General features: G+C 42.1%; 1 protein-coding gene across 1 annotated transcript in view; it reads left to right on the forward strand.

Annotated features, from left to right (window-relative positions):
- The window catches only part of REEP5 (receptor accessory protein 5), a 50,718-nt gene extending 30,239 nt beyond the window's left edge, over positions 1–20,479 (forward strand). Inside the window, exons 4-5 of the mRNA XM_027552593.1 lie at positions 15,614–15,782; positions 18,167–20,479. Of these exons, the coding sequence (XP_027408394.1) occupies positions 15,614–15,782; positions 18,167–18,216 (219 nt within the window). The 3' untranslated portion in view covers positions 18,217–20,479. The remainder of the gene's footprint in view (positions 1–15,613; positions 15,783–18,166) is intronic.
- The last annotated feature ends 5,327 nt before the right edge of the window (positions 20,480–25,806 follow it).

Here is a 25,806-nt window from a genome sequence, read left to right on the forward strand (position 1 = left end):
TTATATATATTTAATTAATTTATTAATTAAATTAATTAATTTATTTTTTATTGAAAGATAATTGCTTTACAGAATATTGCTGTTTTCTGTCAAACCTCAAAATTAATCAGACCTAGGTATACATATATCCCCTCCCTTTTGCGACTCCCACCCCTCTAGGTTGATACAGAGCCCCTGTTTGAGTTTCTTGAGCCATACAGCAAATCCCCGTTGGCAGTCTATTTTACACATGGTAATGTAAGTTTCCATGTTACTCTTTCCATACATCTCACCCTCTCCTCCCCTCTCCCCATGTCCATAAGTCTATTCTCCATGTCTGTTTCTCCGTTGTTGCCCTGTAAATAAAATCTTCAGTACCATTTTTCTAGATTCTGTATATATGTATTCAGTTAAGATCAGTTCAGTTGTTCAGTCGTGTCCGACATTTGCGACCCCATGAATGCAGCACATCAGGTCTCCCTGTCTGTCACCAATTCCCGGAGTTTACCCAGACTCATGTCCATTGAGTCGGTGATGCCATCCAACCATCTCATCATCTGTCATCCCCTTCTCCTCCTGCCCTCAATCTTTCTCAGCATCAGGGTCTTTTCAAATGAGTCAGCTCTTCATATCAGTTGGCTAAAGGATTGGAGTTTCAGCTTCAACATCAGTCTTTCCAGTGAATATTCAGGACTGATCTTCTTTAGGATGGATGGTTGGATCTCCTTGCAACCCCTCAAGGGACTCTGAAGAGTCTTCTCCAACACCACAGTTCAAAAGCATCAATTCTTTGGCGTTAAGCCTTCTTTATAGTCCAACTCTCACATATACATGACCACTATACATACCATAAACCATAGCCTTGACTAGATGGACCTTTGGTGACAAAGTAATGTCTCTGCTTTTGAATATGCTGTCTAGGTTGGTCATGATTTCCCTGGTGGCTCAGATGGTAAAGTGTGTGCCTACAATGCAGAAGACCCGGGTTTAATCCCTGGGTCGGGAAAATCCTCTGGAGAAGGAAATGGCAACCCACTCCAGTACTCTTGCCTGGAAAATCCCATGGATGGAGGAGGTTGGTCATAGCTTTTCTTCCAAGGAGTAAGTGTCTTTTAATTTCATGGCTGCAATCACCATCTGCAATGATTTTGGAGCCCCCCAAAATAAAGTCTGCCACTGTTTCCACTGTTTCCCCATCTATTTCCCATGAAATATTGGGACCAGATGCCATGATCTTCGTTTTCTGAATATTAAGCTTTAAGCCAACCTTTTCACTTTCCTCTTTCACTTTCATCAAGGAGCTCTTTAGTTCTTCACTTTCTGCCATAAAGGTGGTGTCATCTGCATATCTGAGGCTATTGATATTTCTCCCAGCAATCTTGATTCCAGCTTGTGCTTCATCCAGCCCAGCGTTTCTCATGATGTACTCTGCATTTAAGTTAAATAAGCAGGGTGACAATATACAGCCTTGACATACTCCTTTTCCTATTTGGAACCAGTCTGTTGTTCCATGTCCAGTTCTAACTGTTGCTTCCTGACCTGCATACAGATTTCTGAAGAGGCAGGTCAGGTGGTCTGGTATTCCCATCTCTTTCAGAGTTTTCCACAGTTTATTGTGATCCACACAGTCACAGGCTTTGACATAGTCAATGAAGTAGAAGTAGATGGTTTTCTGGAGCTCTCTTGCTTTTTCAATGATCCAGCAGATGTTGGCAATTTGATCTCTGGTTCCTCTGCCTTTCCTAAAACCAGCTTGAACATTTGGAAGTTCACAGTTCACGTGTTGCTGAAGGCTGGCTTGGAGAATTTTGAGCATTACTTTATTAATGTGTGAGATGAGTGCAATTGTGTGGTAGTTCGAGCATTCTTTGGCATCACCTTTCTTAGGGATTGGAATGAAAACGGACCTTTTGCAGTCCTGCAGCCACTGCTGAGTTTTCTAAATTTGCTGGCATATTGAGTGCAGCATTTTCACAGCATCATCTTTTAGGATTTGAAATAATTTAACTGGAATTCCATCACCTCCACTAGCTTTGTTTGTAGTGATGCTTCCTAAAGCCCACTTGACTTATTCCAGGATGTCTGGCTCTAGGTGAGTGATCACACCGTGATTATCTGGGTCATGAAGATCTTTTTTGTACAGTTCTTCTGTGTATTCTTGCTACCTCTTCTTAATGTCTTCTGCTTCTGTTAGGTCCATACCATATCTGTCCTTTATTGAGCCCATCTTTGCTTGAAATGTTCCCTTAGTATCTCTAATTTTCTTGAAGAGATCTCTAGTCTTTCCCTTTCTATTGTTTTCTTCTGTTTCTTTGCACTGATTGCTGAGGAAGACTGTCTTATCTCTCCTTGCTATTCTTTGGAACTCTGTATTCACATGAGTGTATCTTTCCTTTTCTCCTTTGCTTTTTGCTTCTCTTCTTTTCACAGCTGTTTGTAAGGCCTCCTCAGACAGCCATTTTGCTTTTTTGCATTTCTTTTTCTTGGGGATGGTCTTTCTCCCTGTCTCCTGTACAATGTCACAAATCTCCATCCATAGTTCATCAGGCACTCTATCAGATCTAGTCCCTTAAATCTATTTCTCACTTCCACTGTATAATCATAAGGGATTTGATTTAGGTCATACAAAGGCTTTGACTGTGTGGATCACAATAAACTGTGGAATTCTGAAAGAGATGGGAATACCAGACCACCTGACCTGCCTCTTGACAAACCTATATGCAGGTCAGGAAGCAACAGTTAGAACTAGACATGGAACAACAGACTGGTTCCAAATAGAAAAAAGGAGTACGTCAAGGCTGTATATTGTCACCCTGCTTATTTAACTTATATGCAGAGTACATCATGGGAAACGCTGGGCTGGAAGAAGCACAAGCTGGAATCAAGATTGCCGGGAGAAATATCAGTAACCTCAGATATACAGATGACACCACCCTCATGGCAGAAAGTGAAGAGGAACTAACAAGTGTCTTGATGAAAGTGAAAGAGGAGAGTGAAAAAGTTGGCTTAAAGCTCAACATTCAGAAAACTAAGATCATGGCATCTGGTCCCATCACTTTATGGGAAATAGATGGGGAAACAGTGGAAACAGTGTCAGGCTTTATTTTGGGGGGCTCCAAAATCACTGCAGATGGTGATTGCAGCCAAGAAATTAAAAGACACTTAGTCCTTGCAAGGAAAGTTATGACCAACCTAGATAGCATATTGAAAAGCAGAGACATTACCCTGCCAACAAAGGTCTGTCTAGTCAAGGCTATGGTTTTTCCAGTGGTCACGTATGGATGTGAGAGTTGGACTGTGAAGAAAGCTGAGCGCCAAAGAATTGATGCTTTTGAACTGTGGTGTTGGAGAAGACTCTTGAGAGTCCCTTGGACTGCAAGGAGATCTAACCAGTCCATTCTAACGAGATCAGTCCTGGGTGTTCATTGGAAGGACTGATGCTAAAGCTGAAACTCCAATACTTTGGCCACCTCATGCGAAGAGTTGACTCATTGGAAAAGACTCTGATGCTGGGAGGGATTGGGGGCAGGAGGAGAAGGGGACGACAGAGGATGAGATGGCTGGATGGCATCACCAACTCGATGGACATGAGTCTGAGTGAACTCCTGGAGTTGGTGATGGACAGGGAGGCCTGGCGTGCTGCAATTCATGGGGTTGTAAAGAGTCAGACATGACTAAGCAACTGAACTGACTGAATGGTAGTGGTTTTCCCCACTTTCTTCAATTTAAGTCTGAATTTGACAATAAGGAATTCATGATCTGAGGCACAGTCAGCTCCCAGTCTTGTTTTTGGTGACTGTATAGAGCTTCTCCATCTTTGGATGCAAAGAATATAATCAGCCTGATTTTGGTGTTGGCCATCTGGTTATGTCCATGATAGAGTCTTCTCTTGTGTTGTTGGAAGAGAGTGTGTGCTATGACTAGTGAGTTCTCTTGGCAAAACTTTATTAGCCTTTGCCCTGCTTCATTCTGTACTCCAAGGCCAAATTTACCTGTTACTCCAGGTGTTTCTTGACCTCCTACTTTTGCATTCCAGTCCCCTAAAATGAAATGGACATCTTTTTTGAGGTGTTAGTTCTAAAAGTTCTTGTAGGTCTTCATAGACGCTTTCAACTTCAGCTTCCTTGTCGTTACTGGTTGGGGAATAGACTTGGATTACCATGATATTGAATGGTTTGCCTTGGAAATGAACAGAGATCATTTTGTCATTTTTGAGATTGCATCCAAGTATTGCATTTTGGACTCTTTTGTTGACTATTATGGCTACTCCCATTTCTTCTAAGGGATTCTTGCCCACAGTAGTAGATATAATGGTCATCTGAGTTAAATTCACCCGTCCCAGTCCATTTGAGTTCACTGATTCTTAGAATGTCGATGTTCACTCTTGCCATCTCCTGTTTGACCGCTTCCCATTTGCCTTGATTCATGGACCTAACATTCCAGATTCCCATGCAATATATGTGTTAGAATATGGTATTTATCCTTCTCGTTCTGACTTACTTCACTCTGTATAATAGGTTCTAGGTTCATTCCCCTCATTAGGACTGACTCCAATGCATTCCTTTGTATGGCTGAGTAATATTCTATTGTGTTTATATACCACAACTTCTTTATCCATTCATCTGTCGAATGACATCTAGGTTTCTTCCATGTTCTATCTTCTGTAAACAGTGCTGCAGTAAGCAATGGGATACATGTGTCTTTTTCAGTTTTGGTTTTCTCAGGGTATATGTGTAGGAGTGGAGTTGCTGGGTCATAAGGAATCTCCATACCGTCTTCCATAGTGGCTGTATCAGTTTACATTCCCACCAACTGTGCAAGAGCGTTCCCTTTTCTCCACACCCTCTCCAGCATTTATTGTTTGTAGACTTTTTGATGAGGGCCATTCTTGCTGGTGTGAGGTGATATCTCATTGTAGTTTTGATTTACATTTCTCTAATAATGAGTGATGTTGAGCATCTTTTCATGTGTTTGCTAGCCATCTGTATGTCTTCTTTGGAGAAATGTCTTTTTAGGTCTTTTTTCCACTTTCTGATTGGGTTGTTTGTTTTTCTGGCATTGAGTTGTATGAGTTGCTTGTATATCTTGGAAATTAATCCTTTGTCAGTTGTTTCATTTGCTATTATTTTCTCCCATTCTGAGGGTTGTCTTTTCACCTTGCTTATAGTTTCCTTTGCTGTGCAAAAGCTTTTAAGTTTAATCAGGTTCTACTTGTTTACTTTTGGTTTTACTTACATTACTCTAGGTGGTGGGTCATCCAATTGGGGAATAAAGCAATAATAAAACTAACAAATATTTTGAGAGGAAAGGAGATTAAGAAAAGAAAGAATAGATATGGCAAGTTAAATAGAAGTAGATAAAGAAGATTTACATATGTTAAAGATTAACAGCAAGGGGGAAAGAACAGTAGGAAAAGCAAACAAAGGAATAAATATAGAAAAAATAACAATAGGTTTAAAAAATTAAAATTAAAAAGAAAAGAAATAAAAGAGGAAAACTCCACAGAACTGTAAAAGGCCAACATAGAGGCAGCAGTTTATGACAACAATAAAAATGTGACTGAGGAAATAAAAAAAGCCTCAAAAGCTTAATTGGATTTCTCAGTGTCAATAAAATCGAGAACTACAACAGAGGAGGAAAAAAAGGAAAAAAGAAAAAAAATCCAAGTGAATGTACAGAACAAGTCAAAAACTGAAAATAATAAAGGTTTATCTTGAGTCACTGCTGTCAGAGTCCTTTCTCTCACTGGGAATCCCAGTCCACCTTGCCTCCCTAGGATGCCCTCCTGTGCTGATCATGGACCTGCTGTGGGGCAGCTCAGATTCTCATCTGGTCCTACTCCTGTGTGTTCTTGCCTCCAGTGTCCACAGCTATCAGAGCTAGTGCATTTTCTTCTATGGGAGCTCTCAGTGGCCTTTTATATATTCCATAGACACAGAGTCTGCCTAGTTGATTGTGTGGATGTAATCTGCAGCTTGTACAGCTGGTGGGAAGGTTTTGGGTCTTCTTCCTAGCCACACTGCCCCTGGGTTTCACCTGTGGTGTTATTTCTACCTCTGCATGGGGTTTAGGTCCTGAGGCTGCCCTGGAGGACTTGGGTTTGCCCCTGTGAGGGCCAGGTGCGGAGGTGGTGCAGCTGCACTGGTCGCAGGGGTTCTGGTTGCAGGGGGGTTGGCAGCTAGGGCAGCAGGAAATATAGCGCTCTAGAAGGGTATGGCACCCAGTATTGGCCAATACGCTCCAGTATTCCTGCCTGGAGAACCCCCTCTCTGACAGAGGAGCCTGGCAGGCCGCAGTCTACAAGGTCGCAAAGAGTCGAACAGGACCCTGCGCACATGAACACATGACATTTTTTTTGCCTGTGGCAGCTCTGCCCCAGTGAGGGTTGAGCGTGAAGGTGGTGCAGCTGCTTGTCTTGGGAGGACCCTGGTGGCGCCAAGTGTGCAGGGACACGGACTGCCTCTGCGGCAGGAGTTATGGCCCAATCAGAGGCTTTTTTCCAGCCTCTCGTAGCTGGTGCTCAGGGGGCCTCTTTGGCCAGTCTTTCTTCGTATCTCCACCCGTTCAGGCACTTAGAGGGATCCCTTGCCTGGGGTCCTTCTCTGTTGTTCGGGCTTCAGGCACTTAGAAGGCCACCCTGGGTGGGGTCCTGCTCTGTAGTTTGGTACATCAGTCACTGAAGGGGGCACCCTGGGTGGGGTCCTGCTCGGTGAAAGTGAAGTCGCTCGGTCGTGTCCGACTCTTTGTGACCCTGTGGACTGTAGCCTACCAGGCTTCTCCATCCATGGGGATTCTCCAGGCAAGAATACTGGAGTCGGTTACCATTTCCTTCTCCAGGGGATCTTCCTGACCCAGGGATCGAACCCGGATCGAACCTTCCAGTAGATCTCCATTCCTGCCTGGCATATGTATGGTTGCGGCAAGGACTGTCTGATTCTCATTCCATTTAGGCTGCCACAGATCAGCTGTTTCACTCTCAGCCTTAAATGCTTTTCCTCTGACTCAGACAGTTGCCCCGCTGTGGGGATCGGACCCCCGCTTCAGTCCCCCACCCGCCCAGGGCAGGTCCAGCCCTGCTAACACTCCTGTTTTTCCCCCGAGTTCCTTTGTCCTACCGAGTTTTGCGTGGTTCTGTGTGTGCTTTTCCGCTGGTCAGGTCCTCCTGTCCGCTCTCCGCTGGTGTGCTGCATGCACTTCTGTGTCTGAAGGTGTATTCCTGGTGTATCCGTGGAGAAGAGATGGACTCCATGTCCACCTACTCCTCCGGCATCTTGTTCTCTCTCTCTTTTTAGATTTTTTATCTAAAAAACATAGATACAGGAAATTGGATACCAGAAACTCTCTCATTCTTTGATTTCCCTCGCTGTAACCACCACTACATTGATATTATCTTGATTTTTAATTCTGGGTAATTTGGATGTATTTTTTCTTTTCCTCTGGCCTTACCTATTTTTCAAATATATTTATTTGTGTTTTCCTGCTTTCTGGGAGTTTTTCTCAATATGATCTTCCAGTTTCAATTTTGTTCCATTTGATCTTTATGCTATACATTGTGTTTACTTCAACTATTTTATTTTTCATTCCTAGTAATTTGGCTTGGTTCTTTCCTGTGTTTTTTTGTTCTTTCATGTCACTGTATTTCTTTTAGTATAGTTAATTTAAAATTCTTGGTCAGTCACTTCTAAAATTTCTGCTGCTGATAGGTCTGTAGTTGACTGTGCTGTCTGTGTTTTGAACTGGTTGTACTCTCAAATACCTTGTTACTTTGGCCTGTAAGTTCATTCTTCTCGAGGCATATCAGCTGTTCCATCGGGTGCTGGAATGGAGGTGGCCACACCCAGATCCATGCTAGTTCTGGTAAACTCAGGATAGGGGGGCAGGTGGGGGGCTTGCCCACCCTAAACTAGGGTGGGGAGCCCCAGGCAGCAGAGGAGCCACAGTTAATCACCCTTCCCTCCCCAGAATAGCTCCTCGGGTGCAGGCATCAGCCTTTGCCTGCCCCAGCAGCACTCGAAGCAGGTGCTCCTGGGCGGCCACTCCCAGCTCTAGGGCTTGGAGCAGGGGCGTGAGGAGAAACCGCCCTGGCTACTCAGTCCGCGGCTGTTTTCCTCAATCCCTCCCAAGGCAGGACTTCTACGCCAAAACCTCTGCTTTAGAAAAAGTATAGGAGAATGTTTTCTAACTTGGAGGAATAGAAATTAGACAAACATTTCTATATAACTGTGGGCAAATAAACAAAGGAAAAATAATGGCAGGCAAGGAGGATGTATTTCCATTCCTACCAGATATGGAATTAATATCCAGAATATATAGAAAAACTTACAGGGAAGAAAAAGAGAAAAATTAAACAAGTCATATAGAGATATTTCACATAAGACAAAAAAATATGAGTAGTCAGCAATCTGGGAAGTGTGAGTTAAAATACTCAAATAGTGTAGCTTCCTCATTAAATTGGCAGTTATTTAAAATGTCTACCTAAAGAAATGTAGATACAGGAAATTAGATACCAGAAGCTCTCTCATTCTGGTAATTACAAAAAAACCCTGAAGGGTCCATCAACAGGTAAATGGTTAAATGAATTAATAGTATTGTACATCCATACTGTTAAAAGAAATACTTCATTTATTGAGATACAGAAGTTTTGCATAATTCATTATTTATAAAAATTATAGATTATATACAGTATGAAACCATTTATGGTTAAAAAAAAAAAGCTAGATAGTTAAAAATTTAAATGATGGAGAAGGAAATGGCAACCCACTCCAGTGTTCTTGCCTGGAGAATCCCAGGGATGGGGGAGCCTGGTGGGCTGCCGTCTCTGGGGTCACACAGAGTCGGACACGACTGAAGTGACTTAGCAGCAGCAGCGATAGGAAAGTAAGTGATATGAAACAGCATTTCTATCCTGTATGTTGACCTGGCTGTAGGTGTGTTCTGTTATTTGAGGAAAGATAAATCTTAGGAACCCTTACCTCAGGCTTTTTAAAACACAGGGTACCACTTAGCCACCAGGAAGCCCATTAAAAGACAGGGAGGTCCAGTAATCAGTCTTTTAGGAAATTGGTAATGATGTCACCTAAACTTGAAACATTAAAAAAAAAAAAGTGTTCTCAACTGTGTAAAATCTTTCTCCTCGTACCTTCTCAAATGTAATCCTAGGAATTTTGCCTGTAAACAAAGCATTTCTGGGCCAGAAATACTTTCTCTCTTTATAGCAAGGCTTCACATTATATTGAGTGCCACAGGTTCCATCATTTTTAAAGGACACAGACATAAATGATAAATAATGGATATAAAAATATTACAATCTACCACCTCAAAAAATATTGTTTATGGAGCTTGGAGATTCAAGTATTGATTGCAGTTTTATTTTGAAAAGAATGCTACAACTTAAGTGGTTTTTCTTCCTCATGTTTATATTAAAAGAAAAGCAAATAAACTCTATTTTAATTAAAAAATATAAATGAAAACATGAATATTCTTTTTAAAAAGCAATTCTTTGTTTATTTGGCTGCAGTGGGTCTTAGGTGCGACCCGTGGGATATAGTTCCCTAACCAGGGATTGAACCCAGGCTCCCTGCATTGGGCGCACAGAGTCTTAGCCACTAGACCACCAGGGAAGTCCCTGGATATTCTTTTAAGTTTGAATGATGTTACCACAGAATGCCTTGTAACACAGCTGAAAATTTTTCCTTTCAAAAGAAATGGGAAAAAAATTGGTCTATCGGAAGATTTAGATTTCATAGGCTGCTGGATTTTTCATGGTTTTGTTATCCAAAGATATTTAGCATTTATAATAATAGCTTTATAGTCTTTGATGTGGATGTCCATACTTTAAACTTCAAACACTTCTGAATCCTTTAAGACCCGTCTAATGGCAGTGATGTCACACTGCAGCCTCTAACAGCAAGCAGCCGGGCTTTTGCCGGGCCCACTGCTTGCCCCCAGCAGTCTGCTGCCAGTAGAACCACTACACCAGCACCTGACCTCAGACTTCTGAAATGTGAGTGGTCTGACGGCAGCCTGCTCGTGATCACCTCTGCTAATGGAGGCCCCTTGAGTCAGAAAGGCTCCAAAATACAAGATAATCAGCAAGTCATTTATATTTGAAGTACATTACAGAAATTGCTGTGCAGCAAGTTTTCCTCCCTAATAGTGAAATGAATGTGCATCCATTAGTAGTGAGTGCCCAGCTGTATGATGGCATTGCATCCAGAAAGAGGGAATTTATCCCGTATGTTCCAGATAGATAATATACTTGAGATGATTAAAAATTGATCACGCTGTCAATAAAAATGTTTTCTTTCTGTATTAGTGGTGTATTCTGGGTGGCTTCAGTGAAGGTCTCTGAATTGCAGAGAATTGTATGTGAGAGTATTCCATTTTAAGGACTCGTTGGGTCCTACCTGTGCTACTGCTACAATCACAAGGTAATTGTTTGGGAGGATGAAGAAAAGACCTGCAACTAAGGCCAGGTTTACTATTTTATCTTTTGCAGAGTTAATATTGTTGACCTGTTCCCCCCATTTTTCTAAAGTAGCCTCTTGGATTTAAGGAATGTAAGAGGATCCAATGATTAGGCGTCGAAGGTTGGTTGAGAAGATACTGTTCCATGTATTGAGCTAGAAAAAGTGGATCCTGCCTGTTTAGAGCTTTGATCTGAGCTCTGCCTTGGAACAGGAAGGTTTAAAAATAAATGCATTTATTTAAAAATAATTTCTCTGTTTGTGAAAGTAGTATATCTTCTTTCCTCGGCAGATATTTATTTAGAACCTCTGTGTGCCAGAATGTGTTTTAGGTCAGGGGGATTTTGGTGAATTAATCCTTGCTGTTATACTCTTTGCATCTGTGGTTGTGTGCATGTGTGCCTGTGTGTTGGGGCATGTTTTATGTAGAAAATAAAATAGTATTTTAAGACTCCCACTGTTATCATCTTAGGGTAGTGTTCCTATTTTTTAATGTGCAAATAAATTTCTTGATACAGTGTATACACACAGAGAATTGTGTATGTTGTTGCTTTACTATATATGGTTGAGACCATATATATCATATATGATTCTATATCTCACTTTTTTGATTAATACAATACTATGAGTATTTTCTCATGTTACTCACTATTCTTTGACCTAGATGTCTAATCCATTATAGATAAGAATTCATTCATTCCTCAGTTAATAGACATTTAGGACATTTATCTTGCTGTTATAACTAATGCTGCAATGAATACCTTTGCACCTCATCTTTATTCTCATTTAAATAAGTTTCTAGATTTTTCAAACAAGGTTGAATAAACTTTGGCAAGTTTAAGTCCTGATCCAGACTGTTACCTGTATGGTGGGACCCACTGATAGAGAGCATAACATTTTTCTTCTTAACTTTGTAGGAGGCAAAGAAGATAGAAAAGTCTTGCCCTTCACAAGTTTGCTTTTAGCTTTTATTTGTGCATGCTGAGCATTACTGTTTTTGTGGCTGTGTCGCAAAGGCTTCCCAAGACTTGTTTCTGATCAAGTGATTGCAGCACACCAGAAGCTAGTGTTGAAATGCATTTTTTTCAGACATTAACTCTCAGGTCTCACCAGGCTAGTGCCAAACTGTGCATATTAAATATATCCCTACCTTGGAAGCATTTCTACAGGGAAATTGAATAGTGGCAGCATTAGAATCACAGACACAACTCTCTGGCCTGTTGTAATTTAAGGATTTAGTATGTCAGTGCTGCTAGCGCTGAGAGTTAAATTGAAATAGCACAGACTCTTTATCTGCACTGCGGGTAAGAGTGGGCTTATGTTTGTTCTTGGGAACACCGTGAGCTGCCCTGATTAAAAGGTTGGTCAGATCTGTGTATTTCTGAGCTCTTGAGTAGGTAGGTACATAGGTTAAGAAAAGGGAGTTGTAAAAGCTGGCAGCTGAATATCACCCTTGAGAGTTGAACTGTAATTAACTTTATTTTTAATATGAGAAAGTTATTTCATTTGAGAACTGGAAAATGCTCAGGATGTAGGTAAAGAGCAGTAATGACTTTACAGTCTCAAGACAATACCTAGAGGGAACTGGGAGGAACTAAATGAACAGTCTGGAGTTTAGCATATAAACTTAATCCCATTGGAGAGGTGCAAAAGTGCAGGCTCTTGGCTCTGGTCCTGTTTGGTAGCCATGCTTAAGTCATCCAGAAAAGGTGAACAAGTCAGCTTTTCTGGGTTGCTTAGGGTTGTTAGATGTAAAGGCAGATAACATTTCAGAGATTTTCAACAACAGTAAGCACTGTAGGACTCGGCAATATTAGCTGTATCTTGTGTACTTTCTTCAGGTATATTTTTTAATTTCTGAGTTTCCTAAAAAATCCTGAAGAGAAAATTGACTCTTTGAGAGGTTGTTTGATTTACTTACAGTCATGAAATAGATACTAACTCTCCTCTGATTCTTTTTTTTTTTTTTTTTAATATTTGGAATACCCAGTTTAGTTGCTAATTCGTGTCTGACTCTCACAACCCCATGGACTGTAGCCAGCCAGGCTCCTCTGTCCAGTCGATTCTCTAGGCAAGAATACTGGAGTGGGCTGCCATTTCCTTCTCCCCAACTCTCCTGATTCTTAACCCAGTGAGTCCTTTCCACTTCACTTTGAGGCTTTGTCTACATCAGTAATATTCCTGACAATCAGATATTCTACATAGGAATACCAGCCAGGAGACTATTTTCTACAGTTTTAAATAGTAAAAATTAAAATGTATCACATGCCAATTTAAAACTTTATGCCAATTTCCTAAATATTAATTGTGTCTGACTCTTTGCGACCCCATGGACTGCAGCACGCCAGGCTTCCTTGTCCTCCACTATTTCCTGGAGCTTGCTCAAACTCAACCATCTCATCCTCTGTCGCCCCTTCTCCTCCTAAATAATAAATACAGCAAAATGCCTGGATATAAATAACAAGTATATTGGATGTTAGATGCTAAAAACTAAATCCAAATAGTTCTTCTCTTTGAATAGTTAATATAGTTGGTAGGAAACTTGCTTTGTATGCAGTAGTACATGGCACATTCCCTTGGCTGCCACACTGCATTCAATTCAAAATGTTCACATAGAATTCTGATGTTCTGTCAAGAATGTAACTTTCCTAAATCGCTCTATTGACTTTTAGGTGTGTGTGTGGCTGTATTAGCATTATCTTTATAAGCAACTGATGGAAAATATGAATGTTTGGGCATCAAAAAAGCATAGGCTCTAGGCGCCGGGCCTCGGTAGTTGCAGCTCGCGGGCCCTAGCGTGTGGGCTCAGTCGCTGTGGTGCGTGGGCTTAGCTACTCCACGGCAGGTGGAATTTTCCCAGACCAGGGATCGAACCAGTGGCCCCTGCAATGGCAGGAAGATTCTTATTCTCTGAAGCACCAGGGAAGTCCAAAATATATTTTTTAAATAAAACACTTTTACTTTATTCTTTCTTCATATTCCAGTTAGAAACCTTTTTTTCCCATAATTGTATGTGTAAGCGTCTCATGACTTTGAATTTCATTTCAGGCAGTGAAAGGAGAGGTAAGAACAAAATAATTGTTTAAAAAGGGTGTATGTTGGTCCTGAGATCTGATTTTACCTGACTTAAAACTCTAATAGGCAGCCTGCTTCTGTCTCATGGGTGTTGGTAGAAGACACCATATTCTTGGGACAGGGACAGAGCCCCTGCTAGGCTAGATGCTCCAGATGTTTCTTATTTTCTTACAAAACCTATATGAAATAGATTTAAAATTTTTTTCTATTTATACTTTTTTTTATAGAGTCAGAACAGACTTAAGCAAATAAGTAACTTGCATAAGTTTTGCCCAGCCAGTAAGTGGCAGAGCCAAGACTGGAACCAGCGTCTCTGAGCTCCGTTCTTTTACCTCTATGTTTTGTAGTATACAATTCTCTTAGGTCTCAGGTTTTTGGGTGAAGAGATCTGTATATATCTTTAGATTAAGATTTTAAATTTTGTGTATTTTCCTATGTATTCTTATTGATTTCTAGTTTTTTTAATATATCAGTTTCTGATGAAATATTAAAAAGCAATTGATCATGGATTTTGTCCATTGATCTATATAATTCTGACTTTCAAGTTTATACAGTTCAAAACTATTATGTATTTAGAAACTACATATAATTATAAATTACATAATTATAAAAACTAAAATTATATAAGTATCAAAACAAAAAGAAAGTGAAGTCGCTCATTCATGTCCTACTCTGCGACCCCATGGACTATAGCCTGTCAGACTCCTCCGTCCATGGCAATACTGGAGTGGGTTGCCATTTCTTCCTCTAGGGGATCTTCCTGACCCAAGAATCGAACCTGGGTCTCCTGTACTGCAGTTAGACTCTACCATTTAAGCCACCAGGGAAGACAAAAACAAAAGTATATATAATTTACATAGCTCAAAGATACATAGGTTCGGGCCAGTTATTCTTCCTAACAAGTTGTTTTCCTTCCTTATCATTTTGTTCACTTATTTTTCCTTGTGTTTATGTACTATTATTATATGAGCTACTTTGAGACTTGGTATCTGTCAGATACATCTTTTTTTTTCATCTTATTTTCAGTGTTCCTGATTGGTTTTGTCTTAGGTGTGTTTCTTGCAAGAACTATATAGCCATAGTTTGGGATTTTCTTTTTTTTTTAAATCCAGCCTCGTTCAGTTCAGTTCAGTTCAGTCGCTCAGTCGTGTCCGACTCTTTGCGACCCCATGAACTGCAGCACGCCAGGCCTCCCTGTCCATCACCAACTCCCGGAGTTCACTCAGACTCACGTCCATCAAGTCAGTGACGCCATCCAGCCATCTCATCCTCTGTCGTCCCCTTCTCCTCCTGCCCTCAATCCCTCCCCACATCAGAGTCTTTTCCAATGCCTGGTAACTCCTGTCTTTTAAAAACTGGCCCCCTATAATGTGTTTAGAACCTGCATTTCGTTCTGTATTTTGACTGTCACAGAAGGGCGCTCAGTAGCGGTGCTCTGTGTGCGTTTTAACTCAAGCTCTGTCGTTAGTAGTAGCCGCTTTGCAGGTTTGCATTTCTAGAGCTCTCGTGACTCACAACTAAAAAGTGGTCCAAGTTAGCAAGGAAGTTAAGCGCTGGACCTGGTGTGTTTTGCCTTTGTCAGTCTGTTTTTCCTTCTGTGCTTAGTTGCTCAGTCATATCCGACTCTTTGCGACCCCATGGACCGTAGCCCACCAGGCTTCTCTGTCCATGGGGATTCTCTAGGCAAGAACACTGCAGTGGGTTGCCATGCCCTCCTCCAGGGGATCTTTGCAACTCAGGGATTGAACCCAAGTCTCCTCCATTGCAGGTGGATTCTTTACCAGCTGAGCCAGCAGGGAAGCCCAAGAATACTGGAATGGGTAGCCTATCCCTTCTCCAGGGGAACTTCCCGACCCAGGAATCGAAGTGGGGTCTCCTGCCTTGCAGGCAGAGTCTTTGCCAGCTGAGCCACCAGGGACGCCCTGGCAGCCTTTCCTTACTAGGTCATTATTTGTCATGTTTTCTCCACCAAGAAAAGTGCGCCTAACATCCTGCAGAAACACCAGCGATGCTGGTGGAGCAAGCAGCAGAGGCGGCAGTGCGTGTGGTCCGTGTCACCCCCTCTGTAACCGTGCTGCTTGTCCTCCGTGCAGTGTGGCTTCCTGCTGTGGTGCATGGCTCCCAGCCCCGCCAACGGAGCAGACCTGCTCTACAAGCGCATCATCCGGCCTTTCTTCCTGAAGCACGAGTCCCAAGTAGACAATGTGGTGAACGACCTGAAGGACAAAGCCAAAGAGACTGCAGACACCATCTCCAAGGAAGGTATGGCTTGGGGGCAGCCTGGCTCAGTGTGCGAGGGGCCGGGGTCATACTGGCCCAGACAGCGGGCTTCCTCACTTCACGTCCTGTTGGCTTTCCTCAGCCACGTGCCAAGGCTGTTCTGGGATTTCTCCACCAAGGCTTTGCCTGTTGCCTTTACTGTTCCCAACATTCTTCTGCCATGCCACGAATAACACACCATTCACTCAGCACATTAGGAAAAGTGACTTTCCTGTGGTGGGTGGAGATTTTAGGGGTCATCTGTATTTATATACAAGTCCAGTCTCCCTAATTCATTGCAGGTTGAGCTGCTTGTTATGCTGCTGTTCAAATGGCTTTTGTGAGAAGTGCAAGAGAATGCCCCCTCTCTCGGCCTTTCTCATCCATTCATTCAACAAATACTTATTTATTGAGGTGACTTAATTATGTGCCAAGCATGTTCATAGCACTGGGTATGAGCCAGGGAACCAAACAGACCAGCAGACCATACTGCATGAACCCATGAAGCTTACAGTCTTGTTGAGAGAGAGAGAGAATACAATGAAAAAGCAAGTTACGTGGTGTAGTTAGCACATGATACAGAGAAAAATAAAATAGATCCAAAGATAGGGAGTGCGCAGGGGCTGAAGGGAAGGTGACAGTTTTAAAGAGTGATTTAGGAAATCCTCACAAAGGAGGCAATACTGCGTCACATTTGAAAGTGTTAAGGGAAGGAACCATGGGGAAGAAAGCCCCCATGGGAGAACTAGCATGTGCGAAAGCTGAGAGCAGGGAACGTATGACTGGAAGGGAGTGGCCCAGAGGGAGAGCTGAAGGAGACCAGGCTGCAGAGCAGCTAGAATGGAACATCCCGGTTACTGGAGAGGAGGACCCAAGTGCCCAGGATACTGGGAGAATACTGAAATCAGTGATAATTCAAGTAACAGCAGTGCTCAAAAGTGATTGTAAGTTTGGAGCTAAAATCTTAAAGAAATGAGGCAGCACAGCCCAAGGGTCAGAGAGAATTGGAAAAAAGATGGGCGGCTGGGAAAGGTCATCTGATGCCATGAGATTCTGAACACAGCCATGAAGATCAAAGACAATGCTTCCTGGACCTCCAGACCCAGAAGTACCAGGGTCATGGAAGGAAATGCATAGGACACTTGAGAAGGCAGTATCCTGGGGAGCAGGCAGGTCTCTGTAAGAGCAACAGGAAGCAGGATCCATTTGGAGAAACGGGTGAGGACAGAGGTCTTCCTGATGATGGGTCGGAAGTTCCAGAGGGCACAGTAAGGGTTTTAGCCAATGGACAGTGGGCATAGAACTAGGGAATTAAAATACAAAAAGGGTTCTACGCTCCTGAGAAAGTGGGAGACGAGAGGTGAGCTGGCCTCTGGGGAAGGAAGACCCCCAGATGGCCCGCTGCAGCCCTGATGCCCCAGCTGATGTGTGTTCTCCTCCTCCTCGCAGACTGTGTCCTCCCCAAGCCCTGCTCCCGCACGCAGCTCCAGTCTCCTTCAGTGCGTTCCTACGTTTCTTCACATCCTCCCACTCTAGGATCGCCAGTTCCTTTTGAAGAGGTTTCTTAACTGTTCTTCTCTGTTCTTAACCAAACCAGCAGCCTCTGGTGATGTCATTTCTGTCTAGTTCACCCACATTTCTCGGCCTTTGATTCTCTTAGATCTCAGTCCTCTAAAATCCTGTTTTACTTTGATAGGATACATTCATAAACTGAGGTTAAGAGTGAAAATAAGAGGGATTTTGAGGCTGACACATTACAGACTCTGAGTTTCTGGATTCTCCAGGAAGTACATTTTTGCAAAGAGCTAGTTGAGAGCCTGCAGTGTCTTTGTAAACTTTAGTCCACAATTTTAAGTGAATGAAGGGAGAGCCGCTGTCGGGCAGCTGGTGCATAAGGAGGGCAACCTTGCCTGGCACCCGCTCAGGGCTCTGAGAACAGCTGCAGTCTGGACTCTCAGGGGGCCTCAAGGCTCTCAGAACCCTCCCCGCGGCCCGCAGACACATCACACGAGTTCTTAGAGCACATTCCAAGCCAAGTGGTAATTAGGAAGGCCAGGGAGGACCTGGAATTTCTTGACTGTACACAGGACACTATACACTCAAGGAGCCTCTGCTTCTTGCGATACTCGGGGGGCCAGGACACAGTGGCACAGGCGACACGGTCACTCGAAGGGGCCGGGTCCTCAGTAACTTGGCTGCAGTGCTCAGGAGCTGCGTTTGAAGAGTTCTCAGGTCCATTTCCTGGAAACTCTGCTAGCCCTGCCCACAGACCTCCGTGTGTCCTCATCTGAGCGTGAGTCACCCACGGCGTCACCCACAATAGGAGCCACATCGGCACACAGCTGGGTTACACACAGCTCTGATACAGTTTTCTCTCCTTCTAACAGCCAGGAAAGCCGCCGTGAGTTTACTGGGCGAGGAGAAGAAGAGCACCTAGACCGCTGACTGGCCGGAGCCTCCCTGGCGCCTCTGCGCCTCCCACTGGAGCGCGATACCGTATTAGGGGCTGTGGTGTATGATCGTTTTAATAATGTTGCCTTGGAAACATTTTTGATATATTAAACAAAGGAATGTGTTGTAAGGTTTTTTGCTTACTTTTACTGTTTATATACTTAGGGAGCATTTACATTTAATGCAATGGGCAGTGTCCAGGTTTTCAGAAAATATATTATGCCTCTGGGTAGGAAAAGACCTATGTTACCATCCTGTAGGAAATATAAACTTAAAATTATATATCCCACAGGCTTTGTACTGCAGTGGGCTCTCTCTGCATGCATTTTCTCTGTACTTACCCTGTACTTACATTTTAGGATACTCTTTAAGAAAATGTTTCAATGTTTTTAATGTATCTGTGCATACACACATGTAGGGACATGTTACTGTCTATAGCCTGCATATTGCTTATGGGGAGCACCAGCCAGAGGCTGAAGGTTCCATTGTGTTGGTGTGATCTGCTGAATAATACTTCAGAAAATTAATACAAATGAGCAGTGTTTCAAAGGAACAGTTAAGTGATGAATGAGGCAGAAGGGAGGTTGGCATGGTGGTTTCCTAACATTGTAGCAGCTGAATACCAGAACAGCTTTGTGAAGCAGTCAGCTAAGTGATAAATGGGGAAATGTACACACATCACAGTTTCCAGTTCTGTAGAACTAGCAATATTGTCTTGTAGCTTTTAAAAAACTGGCTGATACACTTTGTTGTGGAAACCATCCCTGGTTTCACTTTCATAGCTGAGTAACATGTTGGTTTAGTCTTGTTTCTTTTCCAGTCTTTTGAAAAGCCTCTACTTTAAGGACCCTCCAGAGACTTGCCCACCTCTCATTACATGTACGTTCTTGTTTGTATCATTAGCACCTACATGCTCATGGTGACACCAGGCTCGAAGAGCAGTTCTCAGAGAAGTACGACATGCTGCACAGCCTAGCTGCTAGTGCTTAAGACAAACACCTTTCCCTTCTTTCCCTGGACTTGAGGGTCAAACAACAGAGGCTTCCCTAGGTTACAAGTCAGAATCATTTGCAGTCCATTTACATGCTTTCATCTATATGCTTTGTTTTGATGATAAACTATGAGGTTATATGCAGTTTAAGTACAAAACAAAAAGTTAATATTACTAGCTTGATTAGCCAAATGGCTTATAGGGACCTTGACAACTTGTCCATACTAAAGAATCTAAGCTTTGCACTGACCATACTGCTAGGATCCTTCTCAGACTAAACTGACTAAAACAAAAGCATTGCAAAACTAACAACCAGGCCTATAAAATATTTTAAGGCAAATAAAGATGATTAGTTCCCTTTTAGAAAACAATTAGGTAAAGTCATAATGATGTGTCACAATGCAATACAAAAGTATGTCAAAGGTATCAAAAATAAGGAACAATATCACCCCAATATAACAATATGGATCAGGGCCTTTTTGGGGAGAGAGGAATGTGACGATAATAAAGCATCTTATTAAGCTTATGTTAAAACATAAAATCTTTCAGAAAGCAAACAGCTACTTGTTATTGGAAGAAAATCAAGCCTTAAGTTAAAAAGTTTTAGAAGTACCTCTAGGAGTATTTAAATCCCTTTCCCTATAAATCAAGTATGCTTTCTTGGTGGTAAAAGAATGAAAATTAGCAACTTCTAGCATTCAGACTATATAATCAGACTGTTAGTATACAGAATATGTAACTTTTAGTGTAGAAAATATCAGGCAAGATGGTGAAGCATGAAAGTTACTATTGCTTATAACTACTTACAGGCTAATATCAATTTAGACAGAAATTTCTGAATGCAATTTTTTTTTTTTGTTACCATAGGTTTCTCTTGCAGTACATTCTGTAAGAAATTTTAGTTACTCTTTTTGGCAGTCAGCATGTACATATTAATGACAGGAGAAGCTATGAGTTGAGCAATTTTTGTCTCAGTTTAGATTTCCAAAAAAAACATACTGCTGTGGCTAGAGTATTTGAAAAACTAATTGAGCCTGTGTTCAGCTATAAGACAAGTATTTATTTGTACATGAATGGTATTTTGGGGATATGTGAAGGCAAAGAATTCCTACAACAAGACAGTTACTGCTACCCTGGGGAGTCTTCTACCCACAGCCTGAAGAATATGAGCATAACCTTCAAATAAGTTACCACCTGTCCTGAAGATGTGATATATTAAATGGAAATAGATGTAAATAAAATTTTGTTATCTCATTGAGCTTTTGTTATCTCATTGAGCTTTTATAGTCCATTTTCTTTTATGGGGCTTAAAATAAAATGTAAGAAGAATCTTAACACAGATAAATAACCCTTTAACACTGCTGTTCATGGACCGTGTTTCTCACCTGGCCTGTGATTTTCCCCGTGGTGGTGACTACCTGTCAGAGCAAAGACTTTCCCTAAAAACAAGCGAGGGGGTATATGTGTACATATGGCTGATTCATGTTGTTGTACAGCAGAAACTAACACAACATTGTAAAGTAATTATACTTCATAAAAAAATATAAAATATTTAAAAGCCAGGAAAAAAAAATACCAGTCAAAAAGAGTTTCTACTAATTAGCAATAAATGGAGAGGAAACCCAAACTCTTCTTGACCTTTGCATAACACAGGTTTGAAGTGCATGGGCTCACTTACAGATTTTTTCAATAAACACACACTGCAGTACTACACAATCTGCGGCTGATTGAATACCCGGGCGCTGCAAAGTTATCACCGAGCGGTTGCCTGAGAGGAGTCAGCTCTAATGCTGGCATAATGCATTACACACAGTCTCACACGGTTACTAGTTGGTGCTACTATTTCATGTAAGTGTATCTTAATATAGTAAACACACATATGCCTCCAAATCACTCTGTATTTTTAGACTAAGAAAAGAAGAACTGGGGATTTTATTCGAAACGCCTGCCTTTGGAGAGTGCACTTCGGTCAGCATCCGCTCCTGCGTCTGCCTTTGCATGTCTGTATGTCTAGAATCATGGTGTTTAATTAGAAAGTAAGAGATACAGTTCACATCCTTAACCAAATATTAGTTCTGTATGATACAGCAGGAGAAAGTACATATATCTGAGAATGACCTTAAGTTTTTCAGGCTGCTTACTACAGTATTAGCTTATAAAATCTGTAACATACATGCCTCAGAGAATTAAGAGCAATAAAGAGGTTCTTTGGTCAAATCAGAGGTTCTCAAGTATTAGTGTGCATCAGGATTTCCTTGGGGAGGGGAGGAATTGGTAAAAGATTGCTGGTCCCATCCCCGATTCAGGAAGTCTGGGGTGGGGCTGAAACATTTGTATTTGGAACAAGATCCCAGGTGATGCTAATGATACAGAAACCACACTTTGACAAGAAATCACTGAGTTAGGTTAATGGTGTCTTTATACTCAGTATAGAGGTTTTCAGGCCTGGCTGTACATCACCATCATCTGAGCAGCTTTCAGAAAATACTAGTGTCTGCCTCCACTACCAGAAATTTTAACAATCAACTATATACCCAGGTGCCAGTATTTTAAAACTCTTCCAATGTATAACCAGGATTAAGAAAGTGAAATGAAATTCATGTTTTGGCAAGAAAAATTTAAACATAAAAATTCTTTGCTGTTTGGCCTCCCCTCTCCCTCCAACTTCAGCTTCCCTGATAGCTCAGTTGGTAAAGAATCCGCCTACAATGCAGGAGACCCTGGTTCGATCCCTGGCTCAAGAAGATCCACTGGAGAAGGGATAGGCTGCCTACTCCAATATTGTTGGGCTTCCCATGTGGCTCAGCTGGTAAAGAATCCGCCTGCAATGTGGGAGACCTGGGTTCGATCCCTGGGTTGGGAAGATGCCCTGGAGAAGGGAAGAGCTACCCACTCCAGTATTCTAGCCTGGAGAATTCCATGGACTGCATAGTCCATGGGGTTGCAAAGAGCTGAACATGACTGAGCAACTTGCACTCCCCCAATTGTGCATTGTATATCTACATTATGCATTGACCAAACCTCCCCTGACAGCAGGAATACCTGCTCACCATAACCAGCAACATTCTCTCAGCATGAAGACAACTCTTTAAAAGACAACATTCCTTTTTGAGCTTGTAAAAAGTCACATGACCCACCATGATGGTGCTTACATCTGGATTATGAAAACTCAAATATGAATACATCATTTAACGTACTGCCCTCTGTCTCAAAAAACGTATATAAATTGTCTTGACTTTTAATGGGCAGAACAACTCTCTGAGCTTTCTGAGGTGCTCTTCCCAGGCTATAATCTTCAAATTTGGCTCGAATAAAATCTTCCAATTTTTCTTAAGTTGACTAATTTTTTGACGACAGCTACTATTAGAGACTACTGCTAAGGTCAAGAATGCCAAGGTCTGGACAGTTTCTCTTAGCTAATTAGTTCAGCTCATGTGTTAGTTTCCTGTTATTGCTGTAACCAGCACAAATGTATCAGCTTATAGTTCTGAAAGACAGACATCCGAAAGAGGTGGGCAGGGCTGCATTATTTCTGGAGATACAGGAGAACCCATTTTCTTGCTGCTTTCAGCTTCCACACTCTGCCTGTATCCCCGTTTGTGGCCCGCTAGTACACTGACCCCTGCTTCCCTTTTATAAGCTTCTCTGTGATTACATTGGGCCCACTTGGATAACCCAGGATACTCTCTCCAGCTCAAGATTCTTAATCTCACATGCAAAGCTTTTTGCCATGAAAGCAACATATTTACTGGTTTTTTTGCGAGGGTGGATGATGGTCAGGCGAACAGCATATTCTGCCTACCCCACTAGTCTCTCTCTTTGGGTACAGAAATTTCGTTATTGTTACCCCCAATATCAAAATAACTGCAAAGAGTATATTAATGTTGGGAGGGAACTAAAAAAAGAGGAGGATTTAATGAAGAACTACCTTATTCACAACCATGTAGCCTGGAGGTTTATCCTCTGGAAAGAGTGGGGGATCCTTGGAGAGGGGGCACGGGCAGAGTTAAGGGAGGGAAGTTGCATTAAAAGCATGACTGAGTGACCAAATGCTGAGACCCATTTGCCCACGCTGCCTTCTCCCACTAGGCGCCCAGATCTTTATCCTGGGAGCTTGTCAGCCTTCTCTCCGGGGAAGCAGATCAACCTTAGAGAAAACATCTACCTGATATGGACAAGCTTTTTGAAAGGACATTTTGACAATTGATAATTCATCAAATAGTCATAAAACTAAGCAAATAAAATTAGCTCCAAGGAAAACAAAAATAACCATAGCATACTCCAGAGTGTTTCCGGAGATAAGCTAAATCTTCAAAATGCATCTGAATTCCAGGCTGGGGCCAGTGAGTGTGAAATTTTCACAAGCTCCCTGGGGAGTCCAGTACTGCTGCACACCGATCACACTATTTAGCAGCAAAGGTACTGCATAATTCAGCTATGAATGAAACACAGAACAACAATGTACACTTTAAATTGTTGTTGTTCAGTTGCTAAGTTGTGTCCGACTCTGTGACCCTATGGACTGCAGCACCCCAGGCTTCCCTGTCCTTCACTATCTCCCGGAGCTTGCTGAAACTCATGTCCATTGAGTCAGTGATGCCATCCAACTAACTCGTCCTCTGTTGCCACCTTCTCCTCCCACCTTCAATCTTTCCCTGCATCGGGGTCTTTTCCAATGAGTTGGCTCTTCGCATCACATGGCCCAAACTATTGGAGCTTCAGCTTCAACATCAGTCCTTCCAATGAATATTCAGGGTTGATTTCCTTTAGGACTGACTGTGGTACTGACTCCAGCACCACAGTTCAAAAGCATCAATTGTTTAGCGCTCAGCTTTCTTTATGGTCCAGCTTTCACATCCATACATGACTACTAGAAAAACCATAGCCTTCACTAGACAGACCTTTGTTGGCAAAGTGATGTCTCTGCTTTTTAATATGCTGTCTATGTTTGTCATAGATTTTTCTTCCAAGGAGCAAGCATCTTTTGAATTCATGGCCACAGTCACCATTTGCAATGATTTTGGAGCCCAAGAAAATAGTCTCTATTTCTATTGCTTCCCCATCTATTTGACATGAAGTGAAGGGACCAGATACCATGATCTTTGCTTTTTCAATGTTGAGTTTTAAGCCAGTTTTTTTTCACGTTCCTCTTTCACCTTCATCAAGAGGCTCTTTAGTTACTCTTTGCTCTCTGCCTTTAGGGTGGTGTCATCTGCATACCTGAGATTATTGCTATTTCTGCCAGTACTCTTAATCCAGCTTGTTATTCATCCAGCCCACCATTTTGCATGGTATACTCTGCATGTAAGTTAAATAAGCAGGGTAACATTATACTACAGCCTTGTCATACTCCTTTCCTAATTATGAGCCAGTCCATTATTCCATGTCTGGTTCTAACTGTTGCTTCTTGAGCTGTATACAAGTTTCTCAGGAGTCAGGTAAGATGTGATTACAATGATGAAATACAGTGGTAGGAGGGAAGATGGGAAAGATGCATGCATGTCTTGGGAATAAAGAAAGGAAAATGAAATCATCCTCTTCTACAGATGAAGTTAATGCCTAAATGGAATGCCAATTAAAATTGGCTGCTGCTGCTGCTGCTAAGTTGCTTCAGTCGTGTCCGACTCTGTGTGACCCCATAGACGGCAGCCCATCAGGCTCCCCCGTCCCTGGGATTCTCCAGGCAAGAACACTGGAGTGGGTTGCCATTGCCTTCTCCAATGCATGAACGTGAAAAAAAAAAAAGAAAGTGAAAAAATAAAGTGAAGTCGCTCAGTCGTGTCCGACTCCTAGTGACCTCATGGACTGCATCCCACCAGGCCCCTCCGTCCATGGGATTTTCCAGGCAAGAGTACTGGATTGGGTTGCCATTGCCTTCTCCGATTAAAATTGGCTAGCTCTTTCAATTATGTACAAGTATAAAACTGATAATAATAAAGTCCTTTAAAAAAAGGGCAAAGAAGGTGAACATAATTCACTGAAATGACTCTGTTTTTCACTTGGCTGGCAAAGAAGTAAAGATAACTATTCACTGACTGCAACATGAACAAACAGCAACACGTACAGCAATAGTTGTGAAACCTTTCCTGGCAATCCTATTGCCCTATCTCTAAAACAATTTTAGGTTCTAGGCATCTTTCTGTGACAAATCTTTTACACTGACTGCCCAGTATCCACTCTCAACTACTCACTTTCTTGTCTGCCACTCTATCAGGACTGAGAAGGTTGTATTTCACTTTGTGCCGGAGTTCTTGACAATGAAACAAGTTGGCCAGGACAGGTTTTGAGAAATCCCTGCCTTTCCTTTGACACACTTTCCAGGAAATTTTTGCAGAGACTAACACCTGTGGTCGGCAGTTTTTATTGTGATCGACCAAAAATTTTTAACAATTAAACCTCAACATTCAGAAAACTTAGATCATGACATCCAGTCCCATCACTTCATGGCAAATAGATGGGGAAACAGTGGAAACAGTGGCAGACTTTATTTTGGGGGCTCCAAAGTCACTGCAGATGGTGACTGCAGCCATGAAATTAAAAGACACTTGCTCCTTGGAAGAAAAGCTATGACCAACCTAGATGGCG

Source organism: Bos indicus x Bos taurus, chromosome 10 (assembly GCF_003369695.1).
Source record: "Bos indicus x Bos taurus breed Angus x Brahman F1 hybrid chromosome 10, Bos_hybrid_MaternalHap_v2.0, whole genome shotgun sequence".
Classification (NCBI taxonomy): Eukaryota; Metazoa; Chordata; class Mammalia; order Artiodactyla; family Bovidae; genus Bos; species Bos indicus x Bos taurus.